General features: G+C 29.4%; 1 protein-coding gene across 2 annotated transcripts in view; it reads right to left on the minus strand.

The window, feature by feature from the left end:
- Window positions 1-915: 915 nt before the first annotated feature.
- The window catches only part of LOC107450054 (transcription factor 23-like), a 46136-nt gene continuing 34411 nt past the window's right edge, over window positions 916-12640 (minus strand). The window contains exons 2-5 of one of the 2 annotated variants that reach the window (XM_016065757.3): window positions 12365-12492; window positions 9434-9636; window positions 7147-7263; window positions 916-1389 (exon numbers count right to left, since the gene is read on the minus strand). In XM_016065757.3, the coding sequence (XP_015921243.1) occupies window positions 1279-1389; window positions 7147-7263; window positions 9434-9636; window positions 12365-12492 (559 nt within the window). In that variant the 3' untranslated portion in view covers window positions 916-1278. The remainder of the gene's footprint in view (window positions 1390-7146; window positions 7264-9433; window positions 9637-12364; window positions 12493-12640) is intronic. The other variant, XM_071179516.1, reaches the window with a different exon arrangement.

Consider the following 12640-nt stretch of genomic DNA (forward strand, 5'->3'; position numbering starts at 1 on the left):
TGTGTTGAATAAGAGAATTTCACAAACATCTTCAAAATAACTATATTCTTTATTAAAATTGTTATTTACATAAATATATATTATAAAAATATTTCCACAACATATATTCAAATATACATGCATGGTGTAAGGAATGACATTGTATGGAACATTTCTTTTATTTACATAAAACAGCAGACATGATTAAAAAAAACATACAGCTAACGAACTTCAATATAAATTTCACAGAAGTTTTGATTAAAAGCGAAAAGACTTCTTAACTTTCAATTATTTACAATATGACTTTCAAATAAAATCTTTGCATTAAAAAATAGCAGTCATTTTTATGTTTGTAATTAAACTATTTGTATTGTTATAGTTGCGTATATATTACATTAATTAATACAAATATAAACATTATACTAGTTTAAGTATGATAACGGAGTTATCTTGCAAAAATTTATAAGTCAACTTGGAAGCTTTGTATATAAATTTACTTATTCATAACCCTCTATATATAATTAAATATAAAATAATTTAAAGTATGATAATCATCCAACTATTGGCAAATGATACATATAAGGAGGAATAATCTTACATATATTCTGAATTAATAAACACTTGAATTTGCATTGTAAAGAAAAACCTAAATGACGTGTTAAAAGTTTTTGTATGGTGAACTTATAGAGCTTTTACCAGGTAACACTAATGACTAATGTATAGATTTTAACATTAATATATGTGAGCGCTATACATACTTTAACGCTTATATGCATAGCTTTTGCTGCAATTTTATAATATATATATATATATATATATATTTAGGGTGGTTATTAAGGAACATCCTGTCTAAATATATACTCTATTTCCTAGAAGGGGTGTTATTTTCATGAAAAGCAATGTAATTCTATGATTGCTAAGCTAACGAAAGTTTTATTTTATATTATTTTAATTTTATTTTATATTCATTGCTAATGAAACCTTAGTAAAAAACTTTGAAAAATAAATGCTTTCAAGAAAGATTAAATTATATTATGTCAATTGTTACTTGTTAGTTGATTACAATTTCTTCTCTTTTAGTTTCACTCATTTCTAAAAATTATAACTGTTCAAAATAATTCCTGCTTTAGAATGATGACATCTATTCTACACACTGTTAATCTCAAAGTTTTTAGCAAACCTAACAGAATAATAACTAAAAAGTTATAATTTCTTTACATTGAAATTTAAAAACAGAGGACGGAAGCACTATTGGGTCTTATAAGTCGCTGATGAGCAAGAATACGAGTTTCCGACAATCTACATCATCCATGAATTTAGAGATTGTTGGAGCATTGGTGGTGAAATAGGTTCTTTGGATGAGTTGTTTTCTTCCACGCCAGCGTAGAGTCGTGATCTCATGGGCCATTTCTGAAAGCAATCACACATTTATATGCTTAATCTATCTATTTTTACGACTAGTTTTTAAACAATTTTATTTTATAACACTTGTTCTCGTTGATAAACATTTCGTCGTAAAACTTTTAAAATTTGAAGATGGTCCAAACTCGTGTTTAAAAAAATTACGCGCTTTAAATACATATTTGAAAATAAAGTGGCGCAGTTCAAAATTATGCGTCTGAGAAAAATGTGACAGGTATTTAAGAAAATGGACGTAGAAAATGGACGTAGAAAATGGACTTGGATCCAAATGAATTCTTAATGCATTTTATATGTTTTAGTTATTCAACAGACTTTAAAAATCCACATTTGTTTTTTAGGGTTACCATGCATCTTCCACATTCATAACAGTGGTAGTAAATTTATTTTACTATGGTATATCAGGAATTTCTTTTTGTAAAACACCCTATAACGTTTACTAAATACAATACTAATACAATATATTTATATAAAGAAATATTAATAGATACATTTTCCGCTAAAAAATAATGCATACTGGTTATCACAAACTACCTAAAATATCTAAGTTTGTACACATAAAGTTGACGCTCGATTTAACGACCGATGTAGCTTAAACGAAAACCGACGTTATAACTGGGCTCACTTGTGGCGGTTTGTCTCATGAATGCACAAAATTATAGCAAATATTTTAATATAACTCATAAATACGGGACTTATTTTTACAAAAACATTGTAAAAATAAGTTCATTTCCATAAACGTAAGTCCATAAACATTGTCCATTTCTTTCAAAAGTTTCAATTTGTGTTTTCTAAGCATTGACGTTACGCGGGTTGCAAGCAACCATTTTAGTTGAATAACATTCGTCTCTAGAGCAGTGGTTCCCAATGGAACCCTAAATGGTTGACCTTATTTTGGCGGAACCCCGTGACTAAACAAATAAATCCATTAGCTATTGTGAATACATAAATCGAAGATCGACTATTAATTATTTTTAAAATATTTAATGAATGAAATCGTATTAATTATTTTGAAAATATTTAATAAATGAAAGTATATTAAATATTTTGAAAATATTTAATGAATGAAATTATATTACTTATTTCGAAAATATATAATGAATGAAATTATATTAATAATTTTAAGAGTATTTTATGAATGAAATTGTATTAATTATTTTGAAAATATTTAATGAATGAAATTGTATTAATTGTATTGAAAATATTTAATGAATGAAATTGTATTAATTATTTTGAAAATATTTAATGAATGAAATTGTATTAATTATTTTGAAAATATATAATGAATGAAATTATATTAATAATTTTAAAAGTATTTTATGAATGAAATTTTATTAATTATTTTGAAAATATTTAATGAATGAAATTGCATTAATTATTTTGAAAATATTTAAGGAATGAAATTCTTTAAAATGTTTTAAAAGTATTTAATGAATGAAATTGTATTAACTATTTTGAAAATATTTAATGAATGCATAAAATATGATATTCTTTCATTGTAACTTTCCATCAATACTAGTCTACAAGTTGGGTTTACTGATTGATTTTAATGGTCTATAGAGATTCATCTAGTCTAGTTCATAATTTGATTTTAGTGCACGCATACACTGAAAATGAATTAGCTGATAAATGGTTTTCGTTGAAATAAAAACCGAAATTAGCAAAAATAGTTGTCGAAAATGGTTATCAGCAAAACATTCTTTTTTGTTGATATTTTTATTTAATTTGAGGTACTGCTGCAATTTCTCATGAATGTATTCATTATTCATTCAATGTATTTGTTAAAAGATTTGATTTTCTTTCTTCACAAGCATTTTACTTAAGTAATTTTATAAAAATAATGGAAATATTAAATAAATAAGGGTTAATTAATTAGATATCAATTTAATAATACGTTTTGAAGAACGTTGATTAAAAATGTCCAAACTCTCGGAACTCTTAAGAGCATTCCACGGAACCCTAAGATTCCGAGGAATACCATTTGGGAACAGCTGGTCTAGAGAACTGCTAAGTCTAAGCAGCAATTAAATCGCGTGGAATGAGAAAACATCACATTTTAGCCCAAAATGAAACACCTCTATTACAACACAAAAGAAGTGAGTACATTTTTGATAAAATAAAAACATGATTAATGAATTTATTGAACCTTTAGTAGGGAAATTTACAAAGTACATGAATGCATACAGAAAACTCCGGTTTTCAAACGAGGAGGATGCAATGTGCACTTTTAGTTCCCAATAAAGAAAAAAATTTTAAATTATTTTTTACGACCAAAAAAAAATATATATGTACTAAGCAAAATTTTGTTCGTTATATTGGGAAGACCTGTTCAGTTCGGATGCTTTAATGAGAGTTAAAACAACATGGTGACTATAGAATAACAAAGGATACTTTGCGTATCGGTCATTATAATGAAAGGATCGCAATAATGGTAGTTTTACTAAATGGTGTAGATTGTATATGAATATTTCGGCGAAATTTTTCATAATTTGTAAGTCCTGGGAACCGTGCTTTTAGATTATTTTACGGGGTAATATTTTCATAAAATCCGTGGTTGTTGTTGTTTCTAATGCCACTTGCCGCACGGGCAAGCCTGCTTGGGGAAACCGAGCAAATTTAAGGCTGAGTGTGCGCTTCTTGTTTTCTTCAGTGGCGCCATCCTATGTCCAAGAATTCGTCTTCAGCCACACACACGTCACAGTCCGTTTTATAGGGCGGACCCATTCATACATCCATTCATTCATCCACAGATCGTAATTTTGAACTGAATCAGAGAACGGTCGATCTCCAATCCAGTACCGCCAGAGGTATTGATTTGTTATGGGAACATGGAGGACTTTGAGACTCGACAGATTTAACGTGCATCAGTCACCATTTACTACACAGGGAGTCTTCGGCCGGCGGGATTCGAACCCAAGAACTCTCAGACATGGGCCCAGCGCCCTACCGACTAGGCTATCCCGGCCCTAAATGCGTGGTAGAGGAGTCAATTTAATTAATTTTTGAATTGCAGATATTTCTATTTCTTGACTTCGCGAGCTTTTACAACAACATTTTGGAAAAATAAAGGTATTAAAAAGTAATCCACACTGGTTTACTTTTATTTTCTAAGTTAGTGAGGTCATCTTGAAAAGTTACATTTGTAATGTAATACAATTAGTCATTTTTCAACCCTGCAGTTCAAGGGACTCGCTCAATAACGATTATTATTAACGTGTTTTTTAAAAAAGTAAGTAGAATTCTAAAGTGATTTGGCTCGGGGTTAAGAATTCAGGTTCTTAACAATTAAAAACACATTATTAGTGAGTCCATAAAAAAATACGTTTTGCATGAGCTATGTCTAAATGTTTAAACAGGTATTTCAAGTAATGTCCATTATTTTAAACGTGCATTTTGAGCTAGATTTGTCTTAAAAACATACATTTCACAACTTCATCTTTTTTATAAATACACATTTTAAGCCATTTCTATTTTTTTTTTGCGCTGGTCAATTAATTTAAACACGCGTTTTGAACTACATTATGCAGGCATTTCAAACTATTCCCATTTTCTTTAGCATTCATTTTGAGTTAGGTCCAAAATAACATGTAGACCGAAGATTTATTGAGAATATACTCAATAGTATGTGAAAACATCTAGTGGACCAATGAGTTTTACTGAGTTATCATCATCATTGACTTGACAACCCCGTGTGGACCTTCTTTAGGACATTCTCTATGTCGTACTCCTTGAACATTTATTATGATAGTATATCTAGTGGACCAATGAGTTTTACTGAGTTATCATCATCATTGACTTGACAGCCCTGTGTGAATCTTCTTTAGGACATTTTCCATGTCGTTCTCCTTAAACATTTATTATGATGATAGTATGAACACTCATAGCTTTTTGTATACTCATGACTTAATTAACTCCGAATGACAGTAGAATTTTAAGTTAAATAAAAAATTAAGAGTATAAATTTTTTTACGTCTTTTCTTTAAAATGGCGCCTTAAAATTTTTGAATTTATATACTTATCAGAGGGAACCACAGTAAAATAAATAAATAAGTAAGTAAAAAAGATATTTAAATGCTATTGACATATTTAAAGCTAAATTGATATTCCAATAGTTAAAAACCGAACAATAAAGGTGCATCCTGAAGAAGCAAACAAAAGACTGCCAGGAAAAATAAATCTGAGAAAGTTCCTTTTTACAGTTACTGTTGAAAAGAGCTCAAGTTTTTAGGGAATTCTAAAAAGAATGTCATTTTTTTTTTTAATATTCGTATTAGCAAACAAACTTTAAAACTTCTCCTTTTAATCAATATTCTTCTCATGAATAACTATTTGCCATCAGGATTATTTGGTTTTTGAGCAGTTATTTTCGATATCATTCAAATTTTTCAATTTTTTTTGTCAAATAAAAAATGCTGTATAGAAACGAAAATCTGATGATGATGCAATGTCAGGTAAGTATGATGGATGGAGTAGCATCTCCCACACTGAATCATTAATTTTTTAAGGCCTGGTATCCCGAATTGATATGAGTTAGAGAGATTAAAAAAATCGGATCTGATTTCCGAAATAAAAAAACATATTTGACAAACGTACTATGTATTCTTGGTATCAACTTTTGTAACATTTGGAAACTTTAACAGCATACAATGCCGGTTATTTTTCTTTCAATATTCATCTCATCATAAATTGCCAAATAGCAACAACAACAATAATAATAGTACTACTACTACTAATAATAATAAAAATCATATATTATTATATTTTAAGTAATAATAATAGTAATAATAGTACTACTACTGCTACTACTACTACTAATAATAATAATGAAAATCATATATTATATATTATGTAATAATAATAATAATAGTACTACTACTGCTATTACTAATACTAATAATAAAAACTATTTACTATTACTATTATAATTATTATGGGTAAACAAGGAACTTTAATATTATTGATACGACTTTGAAATTCACAATGAGTTGTTAAAAGTTAAAAAAATACTGACATGTGTCATATTGCATCACTTGAGCCGCGATGGCTCAGGGGATAGAGCGTTCGCCTTCCAATGGGAGAACCGGTTCGAATCCCAGTCGATACAAATTCCGCATCCGGCTTGCACCGACCACAGTGCTGAGGTGAAATATCCTCAGTGGTAGACGGATCATGGGTTTGAGTCCCCTTGCCGTTAGGCTAACCGTGGGAGGTACTTGTGGTCTTCCTCTTCATGTAACGCAAATGCGGGTTAGCTCCATCAAAAAGTCCTCCACGAATGCAAAATTTCTCCCATTACTCGATCCAGTAGTTTCCTTGTCTTCTGGCTTTACCGTATTGTTTGGCGTAGCAAGTCCTCATCTATATCTTGCGCCACTAAATCCTACATTCAATCAATCAATCAACCTTGTCTTCTGGATTGGGTTCAAAATTACAAGGCGACAGAGTTGAACATTAATTGTCGTAAACCCATAAAATTGGGTCGGCTGTTCAACGACGGTTATAAAAAAAATTAACCACAATAATAATAATATAGTACTACTACTACTACTACTAATAATAATAATAAAAATCATATATTATTATATATTATGTAATAATAATGATAATTGTACTACTTTGAAATTCACAATGAGCTGTTAAAAGTTTAAAAAAATACTAACATGTGTCATATTGCATCACTTTCCGGGGCCTCTAATACAGATTCAGTATTCATTAATTTTTATCACAAAAAGATAAAATGATTCTTACTCGAATTGGATGAAAGTAACTTTTCGCCCACCTAGGACTTATTGCTTCGTTTTCAGGTAATTGCGCATAAGAGTCATCTGGTACATCAAAATCTATATTTGGCATCATTATCGATTCCTAGGAAATAGAAAAAACTTAAATAAGTTGTTCCTAGTTGTGCCGTTTACTTATTTATATTTTTTTACAGGTAAAAATCAACTCTATGGTAAAGATATGCCCAAGGTAAAAGGATGGTTTTAGAACTCAATCATCATAATACTCTTATGATGGTTTAAAGTTTTATTAAAAATTTGATCTTAAAACATGTTGTTAGAAAAACAGCATTTTCGTTAAAAATACGCGTGTCTAGAAAAATAGAACTTTTTAAACATTAATTCTTGTTTCTTTCTCTTTCTTTTTCTGTAATCTTAGTTTTTAGATCCAAATTTCACCAAGAACAGTAAATGTTTTTACTAACAGAACAGTGTACAGTGCTCAAAATAAAAAACGGATCACCCTGAATAACTCTTGATCTACGATCGGATCTTCACGATCTAGGACTTAATGCTTAGAGAGGGCGACATCGAATACGCTAATTAATTAGTGCAGGCAAAATTTTAAGTTACGAAATCAGACACAAATACGCACTTTCTCTGAAAAAACATACCTTTTTTTCAACAAATTCAATCTGAGAAATATGGCTCCAATAGTTGGGTCAGAAGAACAGTTCAAAGTTTGAACACCTTAATGTTAACTTTACTTTTTGCGTATTTCACCATATCTCGCGAACTTCTTAAGTGAAAAGAAAAATTGTTGTACATAATTGTAAAATTCATTTATTTAAAGATTCGATGCAAAATGTAACTTATAGTAAATATTTGTGGTTTTTTATTATTTCGTTTAATATTAGTCGAAAAAGAAATGAATTGTATAAGGTATGCAATTTTTCTTATAATTTTAAAGAATGTAATTTTAAAAGACATAATGCAAAGTTTGAGCAAAATCGGTCGAATAGTTCTCGAGAAATCGAATTTTTTTTTTTTAAAAAAAAACGACGTTTTCAAAATTCAGCATTTTGCATTGAATTATCTTTGGATAAACGAATTTTACAATTGTGTGCAAAAATTTTTCAATTCGCTTCAAAAGTTTTTCGAAATATGCTGAAATATTCAAAAAGTAAAATTAATAATAACGGGCCCAAATTCTGAACCGTTTTCCTTACCAAACTATTGGGACCATATTTCTGTTGCTACCCCCTATATTTTGAGGGTCAAAAAGGAGCCTTGGAGCATTATCTCCTAGAAGAGAGAAGGCCTCAGCATGTATCAATTCAGTAGTCCGACCTAACGAACGTATACTGCCCAGTGGACGAAAAATAACAACGATGTCACTACGCTCGGGCTACTGAGCTGAGTAGTGGGGGAAAATTCGAAAGATGCCATTACGTTTGGATTACTAAAAGATCAAAATTTTGGTGTTGCTGTTGTCGCTTATCCTCATACATCTGACATTAGTCAGATCAACTCTGAAAAATTGTTGACAGCCAGAAAGTCGATGACAAAAAGGCGATCGGAAGTTAAGTCCGCCCTGGATAGTCCGACACAATCAAGTATGTGTTTCGGCGAGGCTGGATGGACACAGCATTTTTTACAAGTCAGATAAATTTTTGTGCCATGTTCGAATGTTAGACATTTTAGGTTACCAGTTGAGAATCTGGTCAAGGCAGTCTGGGAGCTTCTATCAAAATTCTTGCTTATGGTAACCCTTTCAGAGGCCTTCTCTCTTCTAAGAGATATTGTTTGGTGGCTTGTCGAAAGGGAATCGTGAGTTACACTTGCCCTTCTTATAACGTTAGAGGCATGTTCTAAAAGCTAAAGTCTGAGGATCTGGTTGTCCAATCCAACCAATGAATCTCTTCCCTTTCTATCAAAACCGTAAAACAGCTGAGATCTAATTCAACTACTTGTTGTCTTCCATTTAAATGAAATCAAGACCACCTGAAGAGACAAATGATAAGGCTCCAAGCCGTCATCTCTATACTTTTTACCAGTCCCAGTGCCTTTTTTAAAGACATAGGGTCGATTTTTTAGTGATTCTTTCATACCTTCGAATCCTTACATTGTTTATTCAGAGAAAGTACTTTTTGTGTGACAATTAATTTAATTTTAATTTTATTCGTAATTTTAATTATCGTTCATAAATGTATTTGAGATCTACTCATTAAACTTCTGATTGTTTTTCAGTTCGTCAATCGATTGCTAAATCAAAAGTAATTTACAGTGTTTGATCGCTGTACTTGTTGTCTTACCTGTGGCATCTCATTCTCGTTGAGTATCCGACTGAGGTGAGATATGTAAGTTGTGGCCAGAATGAGGACGTCCAGCTTGGATAGTTTTGTGTTGGGTGGTACAGAAGGGAGGCATTGTTGAAGTGTATGGAAAGCATTTCTCAAACTTTTGACTCGGTACCGCTCTCTCGCCGCATTCCTGGACATCCCATTGGAATTCTTACCTAAAGAGATCACATACAGAAACGTACTCAATGTTTTTAAATAGTTCTTAAAAGCAGCACAATACTGATATTGGTGATTAAAGATTTAAGCGGATCCATGACACATTTTGAAAAGAAATTAAATTTTTTCTTAAAAATGTTAAAATGTTTTGATAAAAGTTTGAAAGAGATAATACTTGTAGCCTTCATGTTGTTGAAAAAATTAAGATTTAAAATAAATAGTGCTTTTTTTTTCATTTGTTTTGAATGAAGATATTCATATTTTAGTTCATTATTTACTGAGGCATTAAAAAAATTGAAAAAAGTGTTGTTATTATTTTTTTAATTTTTATTTCTCGGTAACCTACTTAGCTCAAATTTTGAATTTAGTCATTCGTATAAATATAGTATAAACTAATGTAAAAAGTTTTACGTTACTTCTCAAAATTTTTTTTTATAGCTTTATTAAAGAACAAAAAATGATAAATATTTATAAAAACTATTTTTGAGTAAAATTATGCTTGAAAGTATAATATTAACAATTGTGATCTAGCACTTTTTGATTCATTTATTCAGTTCCAAAAAATATACTAAAAATGAAAAAAAAGAATTAAGATTGACAATAAGGAATCGAATTTTTGACCAAGTGTTCAAATTTTGGCTATTGAGACCATATTTTCTAGATTGAAGTAATCTCTAATATTGTGGAATTCGCGGATCCAACAAGGAAAAAAATCGTGTGTTTGTTCAGAGAAAGTATGTTTTAGTGTCTGATTAAATAACAAAAATAGTTATAGCGAAAATTTATATAACATTAAAGCAATAAATACAACTGATTCTTTTTGTTCAAATATTAATCTATCTCTCTTTTATTTCGTTAAATAATAAGTAATACTTAATAATCTAAACATGTGGTAAAAATATTAGTTGTTTTCAAACTATGTGCCTACCCATTTATTTCCTTTTTTTAATGAACATATAAATAAAATAAATAAGAAGTAAAATAAAATGAAATAAAATAAAAAAATATTTGGATTTTGCTTCAACTGATATAGGCAAATTTAATCATGGCATAATTATTATCTCAACATACTATCAATTTAACTTCAGACATAGAGTTTCTTACTTTAAGATCTATTTAATTGATAAATAAATGCTTAAAGATCTTTCTATATCATACAAATACGTAAAATCGATTACGTTATTTAGATTTACCATATTTATTTACTTCATTAAAAAAAATCAGTATAGAAATTACATTTGTAAAGCTCGTGTTACAATAAAAATTTATCATTACTCATGATTTATTTGAGATGAACATTTTTTTTTCTAAAGGCAACGTTTTCATTTTTCTTCCAATTTATATGCGTAGTAACTGCTGACATAATATCTCAAGTGCAGTGTAATTCGAAACTTGTCCAGCTTAACCTTTTCAACGATCGCTCATGCAGGCAAAGCACCAATTCATCAACACGACAACGCTATCGCCGCCGTTTTTTTTTTCCTTATAAATCTCGAAAGGAATGAAGACAAAAGGCGTAAAAAATATTCAAGTTTAACATGTATCCCAAAGTTTTGGACTGTTATTTTAAAAAATTGGATTCCATTATAATTGTTCTTTGAATAATAATTTATGCTGCGGATTTGGATGAATGTAAAAATCATGATTTTTTTTGGGGGGGGGGGGATATGAAAATAATTGTACTTTTTTCAGAGCACGTGAAAGTTCTGATATGTTTTAAATTTCATGATGCGGTTTTCGATATATATAAAAATTATTAAAAATATAAAACTATTAAAACTTATAAAATTATGATACATTTTTCAGAGCATATTAAAACAGTAAGGCATTTTTGAGAACATATAAAAACTAGAATTGTTTTTAGAAGATTGAAAAACTCATATGCATCAACACAACAATACTATCGCTGCGTATTTTGTTTATTACTTACGTATTATTGTAATTATGAAACTATAAAAGCTTATAAAATTATGATACATTTTTCTGAGCATATTAAAACAATGGTGCATTCTTGAGAACGTATAAAAACTATGATTTTCTTAGAAGATTGCAAAACTCATATGCATCAACACAACAATTCTATCGCCGCCGTATTTTGTTTATTACTTACGTATAATTGGAAGCCGCTTTATTGTAAGGAATGAGGGTATAATTCGAAAAAATTTTGTTGCATATAAAATTTTCGATGCTTTTTTGGATGCATATAAAAAATTATGATACGTTTTTTAGATCATATTAAAATAATGGCGCATTTTTGAGAGCATATAAAAATTAGAAATTGTGTTATGAAGATTTAAAGTAGTTATAAAACATCAAATGAGAAATGAAATGGAAATACAAAAAATATGGTACATATGGAAATAATTATATGCTTCTCAAAGAATGTAAAATGTATGATACGTTATTGAGAACATACAAAAATTATGATACGTTTTTTAGATCATATTAAAATAATGATACATATTTAAAAGCATATAAAAATTAGGATTTTTTTTTTTGGAGAATTAGAAATAGTTATGAAACATCAAGTTAAAAATGAAATGGAAACGTAAAATTTATATTGCGTTTTGGGAACATATGAAAATTTTGATGTGTTTTTCAGACCATAATAAAAGAATTATACATTTTTGAAAGCATATAAAATTAGCAATCATTTTCAGAATATTAAAAATACTTCTGAAATGAGAAATTTATTTCATGCTGTACTGACAGTATAATAATATTTACTTTCAAGAGGACGTGCTTTCTTCAAAACCTTAGTTGCATTTCTGGTTTGATACATGCAATATTGGTTCATTGATGAGGATACATCATTGGCCAGAGTGGGTGGAACCATTGCAAAAGGGGTCAGGAATCTATAAAAAAGTAATGAGTGAAAAATTACCCTGAAGAACACTTGTTTACGTTTTGATTTTAATGTTAGCTGCCACAGAGTACAACATTATTCGGAGTCTGTGTGCAATTTGTTAAATGTTTTTAATACAGATTAATTTTGATTTAAGA

The sequence above is a fragment of the Parasteatoda tepidariorum genome, chromosome 4 (genome assembly GCF_043381705.1).
Source record: "Parasteatoda tepidariorum isolate YZ-2023 chromosome 4, CAS_Ptep_4.0, whole genome shotgun sequence".
NCBI lineage: Eukaryota > Metazoa > Arthropoda > Arachnida > Araneae > Theridiidae > Parasteatoda > Parasteatoda tepidariorum.